At 35.8% G+C, this 20,130-nt stretch overlaps 1 protein-coding gene and 1 long non-coding RNA gene across 9 annotated transcripts in view; one reads left to right on the top strand and one right to left on the bottom strand.

Annotated features, from left to right (window-relative positions):
• Positions 1 to 20,130, bottom strand: part of Pde1a (phosphodiesterase 1A) — a 362,766-nt gene that overhangs the window by 27,285 nt on the left and 315,351 nt on the right. For all 7 annotated transcript variants that reach the window (XM_070019653.1, XM_070019652.1, XM_070019669.1 and 4 more), the window contains 4 exons: positions 15,168 to 15,268; positions 9,322 to 9,447; positions 2,771 to 2,872; positions 2,554 to 2,674 (listed from right to left, as the gene is read on the bottom strand). In XM_070019653.1, the coding sequence (XP_069875754.1) occupies positions 2,554 to 2,674; positions 2,771 to 2,872; positions 9,322 to 9,447; positions 15,168 to 15,268 (450 nt within the window). The remainder of the gene's footprint in view (positions 1 to 2,553; positions 2,675 to 2,770; positions 2,873 to 9,321; positions 9,448 to 15,167; positions 15,269 to 20,130) is intronic.
• The window catches only part of LOC138825287 (uncharacterized), a 28,538-nt gene continuing 27,054 nt past the window's right edge, over positions 18,647 to 20,130 (top strand). For both annotated transcript variants that reach the window (XR_011371389.1, XR_011371388.1), the window contains exon 1: positions 18,647 to 18,797. This is a non-coding gene — a long non-coding RNA (uncharacterized lncRNA). The remainder of the gene's footprint in view (positions 18,798 to 20,130) is intronic.

Here is a 20,130-nt window from a genome sequence, read left to right as displayed (position 1 = left end):
CATGCTAGAACAGTTCTCTACCCCTGATCTTGAGCTTCAACATTTGATGTATTTTAAGTTCATTGGTGTTGTTATTCAGTTATTTCCTCTAGGAACAGCTGATGTTTTTTAAAGAGATCAACAATAGAAGATAGAAATCAATCACCTAGACAAATATATTTGATGCTCATACCATCAAATAAACCTATAAAATCAAGGAATGACTATATTAAAGAATCAAGAGATAAAATAATCTGGAAATGTCGAAATAAAAGTGACTCTAGTATAAGAAAGAATCTATCTGGATCCCAGTGTGATATCACTTGTCTGAAATGCAGAACTTGGGAAACTAAGGCAGGAAGATCATAAGTTCTAGTCCAGTGTAGGCACAGAATGAGTCCCTATTACAAACAAACAAAGAAGAGAATAAACAAAGCAACAACAACTCTACCACACTTAAAACCAAAACCAAACCAGAACATACATTATTCTTATCTCTTCTTCCTTCAAATGATTTGACAGGAGACTGTTAGGCTGATGAGGAAACTCTTCATAGACTACCACCTATCACTCCTCTACTTAGTTCCAGGGTTGGGGCTATTCAGCAGAAAAGCTAACCACTTAATTAGAGAATGGGAACTTTGGGCCCTAAGCCCTTAGGAAGGGAAGGAGGCAGGAGATCAAATGCAAAATGCAATCACATGAGAAATGATTTAATCAATCATGTCTTTGTAATGAGATTCTGATATATATTCTGAACACTGAAGCTCAGAGGCATTTTCTAGATGCTAAGCATATCATTAGACAAGAGATATACCCTAACTCTTCCTAGATGCTAAGCATATCATTAGTCAAGAGATATACCCTAACTCCACCCAGAGAATGCATAGATGAACACTCCTGTCCCTTGCAGATCTTCATTAAGAATAACATTATTTGGCTACTGCTTGGCTCTATTCTATATAATAAAAACTAACTGTAAGTATAGCCAAGTACTTTTCTTGAGTTCCACAGGTTATTCCAACAAACTCAGCCCTAAAATGGGTTATAAGGATTGACTGTCAAACCAGGTGCTGGTGGCTCACACCTGTAATCCTAACTACTAAGGAAGCTGAGATCTGAGGATGGTGGTTCAAAGCCAGCCCGGGCAGGAAAATCTGTGAAACTCTTGTCTCCAATAAACCACCAGAAAACTGGGCAGGAAAATCTGTGAAACTCTTGTCTCCAATAAACCACCAGAAATCCAGAAGTGGTGCTGTAGCTCAAGTGGTAGACTGCTCGCCTTGAGCTGAAGAGCTGAGGGACAGCGCCCCGGCCCAGAGTTCAAGCCCCACAATTGACAAAAAAAAAAAAAAAAAAAAGAATTGACTGGTCAAAAAAGAAAAGTAGTTTGCATGATTTCCCTCATTTGTAAGAACTAGAATAAACTTATGATATTCTTAACAGGGGATTCCAGTAACCCGATTACTTTGTGCATAGCACTATGGTGCTATAAAGAAGCATATCAACATGAACTCCAATATATGGAAATAAAAGATTATTACTATGTCCTATATGTAGTTGGGCTTTTTTTTTGGTACCATGTGTTTTGTATGTAATATTTTTCAATACAGAAGGGAAAGGGAACCACAGAAACAGCAGGACAAAGGATGAACCAATACAACAATGATACTCACTTGACACGATGTGGGATAAGAACCTTACAACTTGGGGGGAGGGAAATAGGGAAGGGTAAGCGGGTGGGATGATAATGAGGGATGGGGTAGCAATGAATAAAAACAAATGTACTCATTACCTTACTTATGCAACTGTAACCCCTCTGCTCATCACCATTTCAATGAAAAATAAATTAAAACAAAAACAAATAGAAAAAGAATTGGCCGCTCAGAAGTGTCGATAGGCCTACAGTCATACTTGTGGCTGACACCTAAGGCTGAGCCTTTAATCTGTGGTATTTAATGTGACTTTTGAGTGCTTGGCATTTATTTCTACTATAATATCCTTACTAGGGTGTAATGGATGTAGACAGAACTGAGACACCAAAGAGAAAATACATACAAGGAGTTGTAGCAGAGAACACTGGAAACTGTCCATTTCCAGGACTGTCTTGCCAAATCACACTAATAATGTGATTTTTTATAAGTTAGGCATCTGTCTACTCAGTTACATATTTTCTCAGCCTTCTTGATCCAGCTATTCACTTTTGACTAAATTCTTGCCCATAAGATTACATGAAAATGTTCCTTATCTTGCCCATTTTATTGTGAAAGCAATTTGCTCTCTAGGCTAGAACTTACCTCTCAATAGAAGATCACAATTCTGCTTGTCTATTTCTTTTATCCCCGGAGAGTGACATCTAAAATGCATGACTCCTTTTTGAAGCCTTCTACTACTTCAGAGGATGACTTAAGATATTTATCAAAACATGTTAATCAGTTCTTCCAAGACCCCTAAGATTGTGTTGTGGCTAATTTTAATAGTGATCCAGAACCTGGGGGTTTTCTAGAGCACACCTGTCTGTCAACATGCACAATCACGACTTCCCAAATCCATTTGAACAGTGGGAAAAGGCACCTGCAGGAAAAACTCCTCCATTAAAGCCATGGTCCACCTGTAGTGCAGCTTCCAGGTTTTGGCTGGGTGGCTGATGTCTGCTGCATGGAGAATCAGGGACATAGTTTTGGCTCTATCAATCCTGTCAAAGCAAGGACATCCCCAAATTATCAAAGCAAAGTAACCATTGCAAATGCAAGCCCATAAAGCCTTGACATGACAAAAGAAAATAGCTTACCCTTCAGGCTGCTGCAAACTGCTTCTAATATTTTTAATTTGCTGGAAGTGACCTGACATGTCGGTAGATAATACCATTTCAATCACTAGGTTCCGAAGATCCCTGCAGAGACATGGAAAGGAGGAAGGTTCATTTCCATAAATATCACAAGACACTTTTTTCCTGATGTGGATGAACACAGAAGATGCTAGTTTTTAAATGGAAACGTGTTTGCAAACGTTTGACACTGTTTTTTTTTTTTTTCTGTTGGCTTTGTGGGCCTTAAGAAGCTATGGGCAGAGGGATAGTGAATGAGGCTGTTTAACACTCTCCTAAAGAACAAAATGTTCCCCCTTCTCATGTCACAGTCCTTCTCCCATAATTCCTAAGTCTTCTGTTTTTAATCCTAGGTCCTAGGCCATAATGAAGAGACCCTATTTGAAGTGTGACTGCTGCTTCCTCCTCCTCCCCCTCCTCCTTCCTCTCTTCCTCCCCTCATCCCTCTCCCCCTCCTCCTCCTCCTCCTTCTCCTTCTCCTCCTCCTTCTTCCTGTGTGCATGTGAGAGGGAAGGGGTTCCCGGGGCTTGAATTTAGGACCTGGGCATTGTTCCTGAGATTCTTTTGCTCAGTGTTAGCACTCATCAACACTTGAGCCAAAGCTCCACTTTTGGCTTTTTTGGTAGTTTATTGAAGATAAGAGTCTCATGGACTTAGAGCCTGGGTTATCTTCACGCTATGATCCTCAGATCTCAGCCTCCCAATTAGTTAGGATTACATGTGTGAGCCATTGTTGCCCAGCCTAAGTGTAACTTTTTAATGCTTTAGAAATACAACATGTAGCCAGTGTGACTTGCGACCATTCTAAATCTATAGAGTCAACAAGAGAAATAGGCTTAATGTCCCAGGGAAGAGAAAGCAAAGAAAGGGCATGGATTCTAAGACCCTCTGTGCTTTTTCCTCACTTTGCATCTTTTTAATAAAATTACTATTAACAAAACTATCACCATTTATCCAATTCAGACACTGATCCACAACTATATTTTAGTTGCTTTGTATGCACATTAATGAGCTTTTAAGCTTCTAGAGGAGTTACTCAGTCACTCAGTTACTCAGCTAGTATGAAGCTGAGATAAGATGCAACCTAAGAGTTCCTACTCCTGACCATACCACTTGGACCAATCTCCACACAGAATCCCAGAGAAGCCCAAGACACTAAAGTAAGTGTGGATGCTCTATTTAAGCTTTTGGACTCTTAACTTTAGGCAACATAGACAGAACCATTGTACTACTGGTATTTTCAATAAGGATGCTGTAAATACAGTGACTGTATCATAAAACCAATCACCCATTCCACAATTTATTGTTTCCTCTGCACAGATAGGTAAAAAGCCACATAGATCAGAAATCATGCTTGGGTTTGATTCTAGGGTGACCAGTAGTGTAATCTAAATCCAGGAGGAGAATAAACTTAATTATGATCTTGTATCAAAAGTACTTTACCATCCAAGCCCCAGTGGCTTATATCTATAATCCTAGCTACTGAAAAGAATAGCAAGTCAAAGCAAGCTTCGGAGAAAAGCCCATGAAAATCCATCTGCAAAATAATTAGCAATAACCATGATTCAAGTGATAGAGCACCACACAAAGTAAGTCAAATGAGTTTGAGTCTTTAAAGTACCATAAAATATAAAATAAACAAATAAATTGAAATATGGCTCCATTTATGATAACAGAGATGATATGACAAAATCATATTTTTTCTTTTTTATTGTCAAGGTGATGTACAGAATATTTACAGTTATACAAGTAAGGTAATAAGTATATTTCTTGTCAAACGTATTGTCCCTTCTTTTATTGTTTTTAAAACAACCACATAGTAGGGTTTTTGGAAATTGCAGGTACTCAATTCAATCTGAATATTAGATGGAAGGCAAATGAATCAGTATTTCCCTACCATATATATTGGACACCGATCAAAAGTAGTTAATACATTTTTCTATTTTATTTTTCTCTGAAATTATGACAAGATCTATTAATAGCAACTAAAAATATTTGGCTAAGTGATTTGAGACTAAACCTTTGTAAAAACAAAACAAAACAACAACAAAAAAAAATCCTAAAGAACCAGTGGCACTGTGGGTCAAGTGGTAGAGCACTCACTCACCTTGAGTAGTAGAGCGCTCACCTTGAGCTGAAGAGCTCAGAGTTCAAGCCCTGTGACTGCCAAAAAAAAAAAAAAAGAAAGAAAAAGAAAAGAAAAAGAAAAAGCGGGGCTCTGGTAGCTCACACCTGTAATCCTAGCTACTCAGGAGGCTGAGATCTGAGGACCACAGTTTAAAGCCAGCCCAGGCAGGAAAGTCTGAGAGACTCTTACTTCCAATAAACCACCAGAAAACCAGAAGTGGCGCTGTAGCTCATAGAGTGTTCACCTTGAGCTGAAGAGCTGAGGGACAGCGCCCAGCCCCAGAGTTCAAGCCCCATAACCAACAAAAAGAAAGAAAAAAAGAAAGGAAATGATCTGAAATTCTGACTATTATACTATGAAACTAAGCAAACGAATACATAAAGAAATATTAATTTAGGATTTGATTTTTTTCTTGTCAAAAATTAAATCGATGGGTTTATTCTTACTAAACATGCCTTAAGAACTGAACAGATATACAGCAGAACAGCTACAAATCTTTAAGAAGATGTCCTTCAAAACGAATTGGTTGTGGAGTCTGAGCTCAGGACCTGGGCACTATCACTGAGCTCTTCTGCTCAAGGTTAGTGCTCTACTACTTTGAGCTACAACTCTATTTCTGGTTTTCTGGTGGTTGATTAGAGGTAAAAGTCTCATACACATTCCTGCCTGAGCACGCTTTGAATCACAATCCTCAGACCTCAGACTCCTGAATAATTAGGATTAGGTGTGAACCACCAGCACTTGGCTAAGATGTCCATATTTTAAGTTTCATTAAAATGTTATTAAGATTATAGTAGTAAATTGGGATTTTTTAGGTTGTTGAAAGTGTTGATTCTATTAAGTTCCACATCTGTATGATTAGTTTGCTATTTGTAAAAACAGCTTTCTAAAAATATTGAGTTAGGGTCACTGAAAAGTAGCTAACTAAAAATTAAATATTATAGCAGGAAATTATTACAATAGAATATTAATATACAAAGAACAAACTATAGGAAATAACTGAAATAACTTATTTGTGAACTTTGAGAAATGAATAGGTTAATCCAAAGGAAAAACAACAATAAAAATTAATAATATAAATGTTATCTCTGTAAATGATAATCATTTACAAGAAAATAAAGTACTACTCTACATGTAAATAGTCTCTCTTAGACCATAGGGAGTATCTCCAATTCTGTCTGCCTGCTTTTAACATTGCCCATATATTCACCACATGGCTCAGCAGCAGTCACTATATCTTTTATACTTAAATCCTGGTTTCATAGGCTACAAAGATTTTGGGAGTATCCTTTTCCTGAAAAGAACAATGGAACTCTGAACTGAGTTCCCAAACCAAAGTACATACATTCACTCTTTCTGACAATATTTTCTGCCCCTCTAAAAGTGAACCCCTAGTTGTAGATCAGACCTTGAAAATCCTGATTTTTACCTTTTCTGTTTTTGTTTGTTTTTTAAGGACTTTCTTGACTCAATATATTTCTTTTTGATATTTCTTTTTATTTTGCCATGGAAACAAAAACAAAAATGAAACTTTTGAAACAGTTGAGTAGGAGCCTTGTCATAGATTATTTAGACTCTGTGTGTGTGTGTGAACTCAGGGCCTGGTGCTGTTCCTTAGGTTTTTTGCTCAAAGCTAACACAAGCCATACCTGTATTTTCAGCTTCTTAGTGTTTAATTGAAGATAAGAGCATCAGAGTTTTCTGCCTAGTCTAGCTTCAAAGTGGGATCTTTACACCTCAGCCATGAGTAACTAGGGTTATAGGAATGAGCCACTACCACCCTGATCCATTTACTGACTTTTAATCAAGTTTTTGCTAAGTATGAAAACAAGGGTTTTTTGTTTGTTTTTTATATATTTTTATTGTGAAAATTACAATTACGTGAGTACAATTCCTATCCAGAATTGTTGCCTCCTCCTTACATCCCTTCCCATCTCCCCACTCCAGCCCCACCTCCCGCCATGCCAAAGTTGTAAAGTTCATTTTTCGACATAACATCTTGTATATCTCATTGTTGCAATGGGTCCACCTGTAGCCCTATTTAAAAAATTTGTTTTTTTTCCCTTCCTCTCCCCAAATTGTACCAACATCAAATACAGTGAAAACAGGGGTTATACCGTCGGGGAGGGACATATAAAGAAACAAAGAAATCATCTTATAAATATGTTAGAAGCAATAGCAAGAAAGAAAAACCATTTGAGTCCTTACCTTGGGGTTCATTTTGCCTAACATCAACTTATTTGACCGTTTCTGCTTACTTCAGATATATACTAGTTATTTCAAATAAGGGAAACCATGGAACCTATGTTTCTTTGGGCCTGGCTTACTTCACTTAATATAATTTTTTCCAAGTCTTTCCACTTCCTAGCAAATGGGGCAATGTCATTCTTTCTGATGGAGGCATAGAATACCACATTTTCTTGATCCATTCATCTACTGAGGGGCATCTGGGATGGCTCCATATCTTAGCTATGGTAAATAATGCTACAAAAAACATAGTTGTGTTGGCAACTTTAGTATGGTCTTGTTTGTGATCATTTGGGTAAATGCCCAAAAGTGGGATTGGTAGGTCATAGTCTTTTGAGGAACCTCCATACTACTTTCCAAACTGGTTGAACAAGTTTACACTCCCACCAACAATGCAGTAGGGTTCCCTTCTGTCCACATGCACTCCAGCATCTGTTGTTATTAGAGTTCTTGATTATAGCCATTCTAACTGTAGTGAGGTGGAATCTCAATGTTGTTTTGATTTGCATTTCTTTTATGGCTAGGGAGGTTGAGTATTTCTTCATGTGTCTATTGGCCATCCTTCTTTTCTCTTCAGAGAAGTTTCTCTGTAAGTCTTTAGCCCACTTATTTATTGGGCAGTTGTTTCTTTGAGGATTTGTTGTTGGGTGGTTTAATTTTTTGAGTTGCAAGTATATTTTAGATATGAAACCCTTGTCCGTTGTATGGCTAGTGAAGATCTTCTCCCAATCCATGGGCTTTCTATTGATCTTGCTAGCTATGTCCTTTGCCATGCAGAAGCTCTGCAATTTCCCGCAATCCCATTTATCCAACCTTTCTTTGATTTTTTGTGTTTCTGGGTCTCTATTAAGAAAATTTCATGCCAAGGAGACCTAGGGTTTCTCCTATTCCATCCTGTAATGTTTTCAGGGTGTCTGCTTTGACTCCAAGATCTTTGATCCATTTGGAGTTGATTCTAGTCCGGGTGATATATAAGGATCTAGCTTTAGTTTTCTACAAGTAGTTAACCAATTTTGCCAGCACCATTTACTGAAGAGGCTATCTTTCTTCCATTCTATTTTTTTAGCTCCCTTATGGAAGATTAGATGGCTATAGGTCTGTAGGTTCCTTTCTGGGTTTTCTATTCTATTCCATTGGTCCTTAGGTCTGTTCTTGTACCAGTACCAAGCTGTTTTAATTACTATGGCTTTGTAGTAGAGTTTGAAATTTGGTATTGATATTCCTCCAGCACTGTTCTTTCTGTTAAGGATGGTTTTGCTATTTGGGGTCTTTTATTGTTCCATATGAATTTTTGGATTGCCTCTTCTATTTCCTTGAAGAATGAGGTTGGAATATAGATAGGTATCACATTGAATTTGGAGATAGCCTTAGGAAGTATTGCCATTTTCATGATTTGATCCTTCCATTCCAGGAGCATGGGAGGGTTTTCCCCTTTCTAAGTTCTGTTTTGAGTGCCTTTTTCAGGTTTTAAACGTTTTTTATCATAGAGGTCCTTCACTAAAAACAAGGTTTTAAGTATATCTATCTAAGTCTATATCTATTTATCTATCTATTAACTATCTAGATATACATAAAGAAAACAGATGTCTTAGAATATCTGAATATCTGGTTTAGGATATCTGAATATCTAGATAGATAGATAGATTGATTGATTGATAGATAGATAATGTCTATATATATGTAAAGTAAACAGATAATTTGGAAGATGGAAGATTTTTGCATTGGAGACATTAGAGTGAAAATGCAATTTTTTTCCAAATAGTTTCTTTAATTTGCATTACCAAAATATAAAATGAGTGCAATGATAAAATTTTGAATTTATGTAAGAATAGATATTGGTATTAGTTAAGCAGAGTTTCGCTATAGACAGTAAATGCCTATATATTTTAAAGTATTTATTGTGGTCTTACCCATGTGTAGGAACCTAAGATTGACCTGGAAATGTCTCAATTCTATCCAAATGACTGGCTCCTAAATTGAGTCTTCATGTTTCTAATCATACTTAGATTTATCTAGGCAACGATAATAGAATTTGTGACATGGTAAAGGCTTGGGTTTTCATCCAATTTTATCACTAAAATTCTCATAATTTATTCCCTTCCTGAAATTAAATTTCTTTCAAGTTTTGTCTGAAACTCACCTCCAGTCATCTTTGGATAGATTTGCAAAGATATTCATTTCTTCTTCTTGCATAAGTCGATACGCTGCGCTCACATGGTGATTTTCGAGGACAGAGCGATCGTTGTACAAAATGGCAACATCTGACCTAAGAAGTTAAAACAAAATGGCCAGGAGAAGATTTCATTAGACTTCATAGTGCTTGATAAGAGATAAGTTTCAAGTTCACTCCATCAATTAATACATAAAATTATGGAAGTAATTATGGTGCTTTTGAAGCTATGATATATTAAAATTTCATAGAAACATTATATTTCTAGCAGCTGTGGGGTCACAGAAAAATTGCATAATGTACAGAGATTTCTTATGTTCATCCTGCTTCCCCTTAATAAATGTCTCCACCAGAGTTTTTCCCTTGTTATAAATAATAAACCTACAAAATATATTATCATCACCCAAAGTCCATAGTTTAACTATGGCTCATTGTGGTGTCCTACATTCTTTGTGTTCAAGCAAATGTATAATAACATGTACCTAAAATTATAGTTTATACAGACTAATTTTACTGCCATAAAACTCTTCTTTGCATCTAGCTTACATTTTGCATGAGAATGTCTTTTTTTTCCCCCTAGCACTATTTAGTGAAAAGATTGCTTTTGTTTCATTGTGTTGCCTTTAATTTTTTGTCAAGATTGAAACTTTGGTAGAACCATTTCTGAATTCTTTACTTAATTGTATTTTCAGCAATACCACACTGCCTTGATTAATGCAGCCTTACAGTAAGCCTTGAGGGCAGGTGCTATCAATGTCTTAAAATAGTCATCCATTCATATAAGTTTGCAAATGGTAACTAGATAGCAGAAATATGACACAAAAGAAAAGTTAAATTAAAATCTGGAGTGATTTTGCAACCCTCGTTCCTAAACACAACCTCTCTCATACGTTTTTTTTCCTGCTAGATTTGTTCCCATGTGGAAAACTTCCTCACTTATTACTGTTTAATGCTTTTTAGTGGGAAAATTCCTAATTATAACCTAGAACTTGCCATGCTATTGAAATGTAGGCAAGTTCAAAGTAAAAAAAATAACCATAATTGCCACTAAAAGTAAACACAAAGCTGGATTGTATCTGAGATAACGTGTTAATTTATTTCCATATAGTAGCCATTTTACTATCTGTATTCTCTCACTGTCATGTCCTTGATAGTTTTTGAATATTTTTATTATCTAAGGGGTCATACGGAGGAGTTGCCATTCACCAAACAATTTATGAATATAATGCATCTTTTTTTCCATGTACCGTCTTTGTATTCTCATACAGCTTGCTATAAGCTGGCATTTGAGCAAAGTTTCAACCACAGCGGCATGGCAGAAAATATCTCACATATGATTAACGTACTCATTACCTTGCTCTTGTAACTGTAACCCTTCTGTACAGTATTTTCACAAGAAAAAAAGCTTATTAAAAAACAACAAAAAAAGTCAGGACTACACCATGTGGGAAGTTCTGAAATGAAATAAAGGAGTTTGGAAACCATTCCAGAGTGTGGGCAAGGAAATGGAATATGGTTATAACCAGGAGGGAAGAAAACCTGAAATACATTCTTATTCGTAGGAGTGGCAGGTCCTTGTGTGGACAGTGTTGGCTTAGCAATCCTTTGTTTGGTCTCTGATTACTAGGTATTTCTCACCAACTGTAGAGTAAGTAGAGTAAGCCAGGCTGTCTCACCACAGCTTCTGGAAGGGTTTGGGACCTATTACTTTCAGCATTTCCATGTAACCTAGAGTCACGTGTGCAGGCGCCACCTAGCCTGGAGAAGTGGATGGCCGTGTGAGGCCAACTTTGCCTCTTTTGCAATGCACTCTCTCAGCACTTAGCCTCTTAGAGCATCAAGTACTATTTCTCATGACTCCGTGGGTTATAATGCATCTTGATAAGTGTCACCCTTTTGAAATTCTCAATCATCCCTCCCACCCCACCTCTTCCCTCACTTTTCTTAAGTTTAGGTTATATATTGAATTTTTTTGCTATTTAATAAAGCCGTTTATAATACATCTTAATCTTTGTCATTACTTCAACATTTTCACTCCCCTTTAACATATCTTTCCCTTACATTTCTCAATTCTGTGGTTTATACAATGAATCCTTTCCTCTCCCTTTCCTCTCCATTCTTTGTCTCTCTCATCTTGGCCAAGCCTTGCAAGTACCCATTTCCTGGTACTTATTTTATTGGGGTTTGACTTAGTCTTTTTAAAGAATGACACTATTTGAGCTCGCGATAGAGTCTATTTCACTTCAGTTAATTCATTTGTCACCCCTTGCTTACCACCCAGTGTGTTTACTTGTAGATTTATAGGCACATTCTAGCTATTACAAATGAGGGAAATTATGTAAGCTGTGTTTTCTCTGGGTGTGGCTTACCATTCATTAGGAAATAGAAAGACTTGGAAAATAGTATATTAAGTGAAGCAAGATTTCTTTTTCTTGTAATTTTTAGTAGTACTGAGCTTTGAAGTCAATCTTAACCTTATAAGGAGCTAGGATTACAGATGTTAGCCACCAGTCTCCAGTTCACATTTAATCCTTACTTAAGAGATAATTAAATAAATGTTTCTTGAGTAAAATACCCTGTGCATCCCCAAAAGCTTGCTGAGATCATAGGAAAAATTGGGAATTTCCAATAAATTCATTTGTATCAAATAACTGAAATGTAACTATACCAGGTTTGTCATGTTTATTATTTGATTTGGCTTCAAATGTCACTATTTCTCCCTCTCAGAAACAAGTAATGATGTGATTCAATTTTAGCAAAATGCACATGGTATTGTCTCATAAACTCAACAAGAAGCTGAGAATACAGCATGGTCTTAAGGGTTGAGATGGTCTTTAACTGCTAAGAAAAGAAAAAGATTCCGAGCAATATCTAGTATCCATGGTAACATGCAGCTTGGCATTTTCTGTTCACAAGGAAGAAATTATTCCCATTTATTTACACTTCAAGGATTTCATGCATTTATAATGTTTTCATTGAATCTAAATCTGCCATTGCCTTGCGTTCTAAATTACTTTTCATTCATCTTACATTATACGACCAATGAATTATCATATTAGAAAAGCACACTATAGACAAGTAATAGTGAAAAATATAAAGGGAAATAGAATTATTGATATTAGTGACATACAACCTTATTTTTCCCTTAACAAAATGTGAAAGCATGTGAGTTGAAAATCACATTATCTTGTTAGTTTTGCCATTAAAATATTTGTGTTCACATAATTTTCAAGCTCATATAGAATTAATGAATTAAATAACTGACCCTACTAGACAAAATATAAGAAAACAAGTGAAATATAAGATTCTCCTATTATTGTCCATAGTTTCTTAATATAAAATTAAAAACAATTTGTTTTTCCTTCTCTCATCCTTTCCCTCTTTCTCCTTCTGATGTACCTCTTCCATTCCTTGTCCATTCTCCTCCTTCTCCTGCTACCCCTTCCCTAAAGCTCAGAGCATAATTAAATTAGGACTATTTCTCCTGATCAGCTATTAGAAAAGGAGAATATTAGACTTCATGATGTAACACAGCATTCATGAAAAAAATAGCCAGCCTACTATCTTCAGTTTTCTATAAAGTACAAGAATTTCTCAAGGCTAATTCACTTGCTCCCTTCTCCAAATACCTTCAGCTATGGTCCTATATAGAGTCAACTCAGTAGTAATTCCTTTTTAATTGAATCTTCCTTATGATTCTGTGATGTAAAGCATTTTTGATAAACAAAAATGATATGCATAATATTTTCCTTTGATGCTTAATTAAAACAAAGCAACTCTCAATACTCAGCAAATATGTACAGTTTCATTAAAAGCATTTCTGTTGTACAGCTCAATTGCAAGACTTTCTCTTTTCTTTCATTCTATGCCACTCTGAACATTTGATTTCTTCCATAACAGGGTCTGACAGATAGCCTTCAATGATATTCATTGGATATTTGAATTTCAACTCTTTTTGCATTTCCATAGAAAGGGCAGGATGTGTAAACCAATTCCACTTCATGCTCTGAAGGACTGGACCCACCACGTGACTGTCTTTGACTATGGAGCAGAGCTATGTCAGTAACTAGACTGAGTGTCTTTCTTCTCCATGCCTCAATCCTGCACTGATGTTCCTTGATTTTTACTCTGTACACAGATCATTTATACTCTAAATGACTTTGGTTTTTTTCTTTTTTATGGGATTTATACCAGATAATCTATAGCACGGATCTCAGTCACTTTAGCTTTAATCTCTAAAATACTTAATATTTTACTAAACTCTTTCTCTACTCCCCATATTAAAAACAATAATTCCTTGTATTTGGAAATTAGTTCTTAACATATTTGTATTGCACAAACTAAATGAATCAGTCCCCAGTGTTTCATGCCTGAAAACGTAGCTACCCAGAAGGCTAAGATCTGAAGATTGTAGTTCAAGCCAACCCAGGATAGGAAAGTCTGTGAGACTCTTATCTCTAATTAACCACCAAATAGCTAGAAGTGTATTCAGGCTCTGGAGGCTCATGTCTGTATTCCTAAATACTCAGGAGGCTGAGATCGAAGACTATAATTTGAAACCAACCTAAGCAATAAGTCTGGGAGACTCTTGTCTTCAATTAACCACCAAAAACAGTTGGAAGCAGAACTGTAACTCAAGTGACTGAGTGCTAGCATTGAGCACAAGAAGCTGAGGGACAGTGCGTAGGCCCAGAGTTTAAGCTCAAGGACCTGCACCAAAAACAAACAAACAAACAACAAATAAAGAACTGAAAGTGGGTGGAAGGGAGGTGTGACTCATGTAGTACTGTACCTCCTTGAATGACAAAGCTAACAGATAACAGACAAGTTTTGAGTTCAAGCTCCAGTACTGACACAAACAAAATAAAACAAATAAAAATTAAATTATCAGCTACGTTAAAAAAAACTTGCATTTTATAGTAGCTTTCTTCATAAGTGCCAGCATTTGTAAACAATCAAGATTTCTTTCACTAGGTGAATTGACAAACTTTGGCAGATCTATACCATGGAATATTACTCAGGAATAAAAAATAATGAGCTATCAAGCCATGAGAAAACATGGAGAAACCTTAAACAAATATTGCTAAATGAAAAAATTATTTTGAAAAGGTATATATTACAAAACTTCAACTACATGACATTTTGGAAAAGGTAAAGCTGATGAGACATTAGAAAGGTCAGTGCTTGCCAGAAGTAATAGAAAAGACAGAACTGAATCCACAAACCACAGAAGGGTTTTTAGGGTAGTGTAGGATACTAAAATGGCAGATACATGACATTCCACATTTGTCAAAGTCCGTCAACCTATAAAGAAAGATTAAACACTAATCTTTGGACTGGTACACTAAGTATACATCCACTCTGGAGTTTTGACTCAAATAATTGCCATCATAACATCATAAAAGAATTTTATTTTCTAATTATTCTAAATGTAATACTTCATAAAGGCATGGGGATGAGATTTCTTTAATCCCTGGATTTTTTTCTAGAAGTGCAGTTTTACTACTTGCAAAGATATAATGAAATAAACCTTAGACAATGTGTTGTAAGATTTATCTGAGTAGATTTCTGATTTGAGTGATACTTCACAGTGTAAGTTCTGGGTAGAGATTGTTTTATGTATTTCTATAACCAGAAAACATATACAAGTTCCTTGAAAAACAGAAATTGATTTCCATGGTTACAACTTAAGGAATCTTTTGAAAAATGCATTAACCCTCTCTTTTACTAGAATCTTAGTTAAAAACTTCTTGAAACAAACAGAAAAATAAATGTTCAATTTTAGCATATAAAGGTGAATACATTACTGAGCGTACCTTGTCTGGATATGAAAATTGTTGGTTGTTCCTGTATGTTCATAATCATGAATAGCAGCAGCAAAGACCATTGCTAAAATTTCCAGTTCAGTGAGCCAGTGCTAGCAGAATAAAGAAAAGAGTCCATCAGAATTATAAAGGAGAAATCATACTATCTTTTCATAAAAAATATTTTCAGGGCGTTCAGCATGCAAAATAATATAAAATATCATAGTTATTTAAAATAAATTTTCTTCCTTCTTTGCTTCTATTAATCACGTGTTGTAAAACTTTGTGAAGTCAACAATTGTTTCATGGTTTTGTCAATTCAACAATTTTCAATTCAAAATAAAACTGTCTTTGTTAATTTGAAAAAAGAAAACTTTCTTTTATTTATACAATTAACTCTGACTGGAGTTTTAATTCACAGCTCTACCAGTTTGAGTTCTTAGGAAATCACTCATAGATTAGTGATTTCCGTTAGTGAATTTTATTGGATTGTATTTTACTCGTTTTGCATAAGAAGAAGGTAACAGGGAGCAATGGAAAGAAACCTTGGGATTAGAGGTTCCTGATTTTTAAATATCTGTTAATAGAAAAATCAACATGGAAATAGTGATTGTTCCTCTATTCTTTTTATTAAATGTTAACAGTTAAAATAGGTGTTGTTCCCACCACAGCCTTGTCCTATAAATGACATTTTATTGAACTTACCATGTTATGTTGTTTAGGGCATTCAATCTGGAAAATACCAGCTAATATATCTTAACTGATTGTACAAATAGTTCCTATTGGGATGGCTAGAGCAGGAATGACTGTTTCAAACAAATGGGACTAATAAAACTAGCTGTCCTGCACGTGGATATGCTTAATTGTGTCATTAAAAAAATAAAAAGAGAAAGTGATCTCATGAAAGCCCTGTGTTATAGTCTGAATTGAGATGGAGTCTGCAATGCTTCTGTTGAGACTGCGGAATTATACACCCATGAAATGAACAAAAATCAAGTTAAACCAGTTTTAATAACCCACAAACCCAGTGTTTTATTAAACAATGTTCCTTGGGGGAAAATAACACCTATTTCCTTAAAGTATTTTTACTGGTTATATTTATTTATGGATTTATAATTTTTATTAGTCTTAGCAGCAAGCATTAGCTACTATTATAAAAAACATCAAATATGAAGCTATAAGAGCAAAAGAAAATTAGAGATAGAATACCATTAGAGATTAGATTAGTATTTAAACTTTCTAGCTGTCAAAATTGATTATAAATATATTTCCTGTATTTTCTAATTAATCTCTCTTCCCCAATTAGAACTTCCTCTATGAACTCCAGTTACTTAGTGCCACACATGGCTTTGTGATTAAGTTCATATTACAGAATTGTTTGGGAAGGGAGAAACACTACTTTTTCACAATTGAAAAGGGTGGGGTTTTTGTTTTGTTTTGTTTTTGTAAAAGGTGAGTTGCTGACTGATGGTCAGCTTTTAGCTGCTGATTCACCTTATGCTAATGTCAAACGAAACTTCTAACTCAGAAAAGTGGATGCTTAAATTTGTGAACTTTAAAATAAATCCTAAGTGGAACTGTGTGGCTCAATTGGTAGCCTTGAGCACAAAGTGGCACAGGGACATCCCAAAAGCCCTGAGTTCAAGCCCCACAACTGAGAAAAAAAAAAAAATCCTAAGGACAAGCTAGAGAGTAGGAGAGTGAGCTACATCATTCTTCCTGCCTAGAATAGCAAAGAGTAAAAACTGAGGCTCAACTAGCTCCCAGTAGACAGAAGGGTTAAAATAAGGAGTGGCAAGCAGAAGAATACACATCCAGTTTCATCTAAAATGCTATCTGCATATTGCCTAGAGCAATGCCCAGGCAGATTTTTCTCTAAAATGTACAGTGCACAAAATGTATCAGGAGTAACAATTATTGTTGTTGTTTATAGAATGATGGCAAAGGAGAAGGACCTAACATGACCTAAACATTCTGTTTACCATTTAGGTAAGCATCATTATGTCAGATAACAAACTGATCCTAAAGGATTGAATTCACAGGCCAAAGGTCACAAAGCCAATTGGTGAACACAGAAATTCAAACACAATTGATTTGATTTCAAGATTTCTCTTCCTTCTATAGATGCAAGAGAAGCAATGTACTAAATACATTTTTCTAAGAATAGACCTGAATTTGGAAATTCAAACACAGAATTTCTAACTAATTAGAAATTTAAAAATATAATTTTTAACTAATTAGAAATTCAAAAATAGAATTTCTAAAGGATATACAAAGGGCTAAAGCTAACAGAGCTGTGATTTAAGATGTAATTTTTATATCTGAATTATTGTTGTAATAAAGTATATGTTTAGTGTGTGATGAATTTTGAATAAAAATCATGTTGACATCCTAGTTCCTAGTCAACCTAAAAGAGCATAAATAATAACTTCTTTAATGCAAAATTATGAGATTAAACAATTTTTACTGCTTTCACTCTGAATAGGTCCAGGTGGTTTGTTATCACTTGCCAGAATAGAAAGTTTGAGCATTATAATAACTAATCACAGGGTGTTAATAACTGAGTGTCTAGCCCTACCTTAGGTGCTTTTCAAATATGATTTAATGACTCCTCATTACATCCTGTAAGGTGGCTAGTACTATTAACCACACTTTACTCACAATGGGACCAAAGTAGAGAGCTTGTGAATTGGGAAGTGGCAGAGCATGGTGTCAAATCTATGTCTGGTGCTCTCCCAAGCCCACACTTATGACTTATGAGAAGTCATTTATTTCATTTTATTTTATTTTTTTTTGGGTGGGGGGACCGGTTGTGGGGCCTGAACTCTGGGCGCTGTCCCTCAGCTCTTCAGCTCTTCAGCTCAAGCGCCTCTTCCGACTTTTTTCTTTTTTTGCTTATGTGGTGCTGAGGAATCAAACCCAGGGCAGCCTCATGCATGCAAGGTAAGTGCTCTACCACTGAACCACCTTCCCAGCCCCGAGAAGTCATTTATAAGAAAAGAATTCTCACATCGTTTGAGGAATGATGACACATTTTCTGCAGTTTTATTAGAGATAAAATGAGTCATTTTTTAAGTGTAGAAGACTGCTCTGAGGGCATAGTAAGTAGACTACAAGTTCCAAAGGAAATAGAATGGAAGCCAACTGTCTTTTAAAGAGAGTAGGGAGAACAGAGCCAGGAGGCCTCCAGTGCATGTGTTCTTGGGCCAAATCTCTTCAATAATTTTTTATTTAGAGACAGTTGGAGATAGCTGGGCAGTACTCAGTCAAGTGTTGGCTCTTTAGCAAATGGACTGACCTTTGACACATCACTGTCACTGTGGCACAGGGTGACAAGTTAATCAAGTGATAACAGGAGAGAGAGAGGAGGCAAGTAGCTGTATCAGCACTAACCTCTGTCAACTCAGCCTGAGGGTATCCTTTATGACATCAACACACAAAATGACAAGGGCTTCATCTCAATCCCTTTCAGGTTATGGCCATCAGAGCATCTCTCAGGTGACAAGCTGTATTAGTCAGCTGAGAGTGTTTGCTACAGTAGTATTCTATAAATGTCATATTTTCAGGGCCATCTTGTAATAGTAGGGCATCACTTGAAACCAAAAAGAAGTGATCTCATCTTCTCCATATCAAACCTGACAGGTGAGAAAATACTGACAGGCTTTAGCTAAAGAATAATTCTGTAACACTTTTTCTCTGTAAAGAACCAACATAATCATATGTATTAAAATTAGTATTCATCTACCTCTACCATTTCATCTAAAGAAAAGCTTGTTCAAATGACTTTCCAAAAACTGTCAGGCTGGCAGTGCAACCTCGTTTTGACAAAAATTGTCAACACATTTGTGAATTCATTCTGTCTTCTCTTTCACCATCTATTATAAAATTTCTTACTATTCTCTTTGACTTGAATGCATTTTCCCAATGCATTTAGGTGAAACAAAAGGTCTACAATCAAGACTATTTTTGTAACTGCCAAACTAATGGATAAAAGAAGAGCCCACTGACAAACTTTTACAAAAGGATGAATAAAATCAGAAACAAGTTGTCATCCTGATCTTGCTAAAGCAAGGGCAGTTTCATTTAGGTATGATAAGTCAGAGCCATCTCAGAAAGTGGCTATGTGATAATATGGATGGAGTCAACTCTCTTGGAGACATGGTGGATGGGTCAGATACTTATTATTAATAAGCAGGGAGGAGGCTTATTATTAATAATGGCTTATTATGTTTTGCAACAAGTCTTCCTTAGAAAACTGATGGTACAGTTACATTTGAATTTCCTTATTTACAAGCTAATATGATACTCCCCTCCATCTTTTCAATTTTAATCTTCAAACCAAAGGTTCTGGAGTTAAAATGGTAAACTGTTATTTGGCTTTCTTTATACTTGTAGCAGCAAGCAAATGAAAACAAAATCAAGGCACTTGAGTAGGAATATATTTTAAGGTATAAACTGTGGTTACCTCTAGCCTAACATAGCACATACTTTTGCATTTCACTTCCTAATTAAGAATATATTTTGTTATACTGAACTAGGCATCACTTTTCTATTTCATTTTGTTCTGAGGAAGCCTAATTAGTTCAGCTTCCATTTCAGAATCACACTTAAGTTGATTATTTTTAATTAACTCTTTAGAAGCCATAACATTTAGGACAGAGAAAAGTCTCCCACACTTGACAGAAAACTCACCTCACCACCAGATTCAGGGCAAAAGCCTTAGAACACAGAAAGCAGTTAATTCTAAGCAGGAAGATGCTAAAGCAAAATTCTGCATGTGTAACAGTAGTAGCAGCAGTCAGGGCCTCCTTGTTTCCATAATAGTAATACACTACACACATCAAACTAAATAAAATCAAAGGTTCAGAATTAGCTGTGACAATGAAGTCTTATTAAATTTTAAAAAAAAACTGCAGAAGAATTTCTCAGTAAGTATATGCAATGCACATATGCTAGAAAGAGAAGCATGGAGAAG

The sequence above is a fragment of the Dipodomys merriami genome, unplaced genomic scaffold (genome assembly GCF_024711535.1).
Source record: "Dipodomys merriami isolate MVZ:Mamm:240054 unplaced genomic scaffold, mDipMer1.0.p SCAF_1, whole genome shotgun sequence".
NCBI lineage: Eukaryota > Metazoa > Chordata > Mammalia > Rodentia > Heteromyidae > Dipodomys > Dipodomys merriami.
The sequence above is the reverse complement of the archived record's forward strand: the minus strand, read 5'-3'. Positions and strand labels throughout refer to the sequence as shown.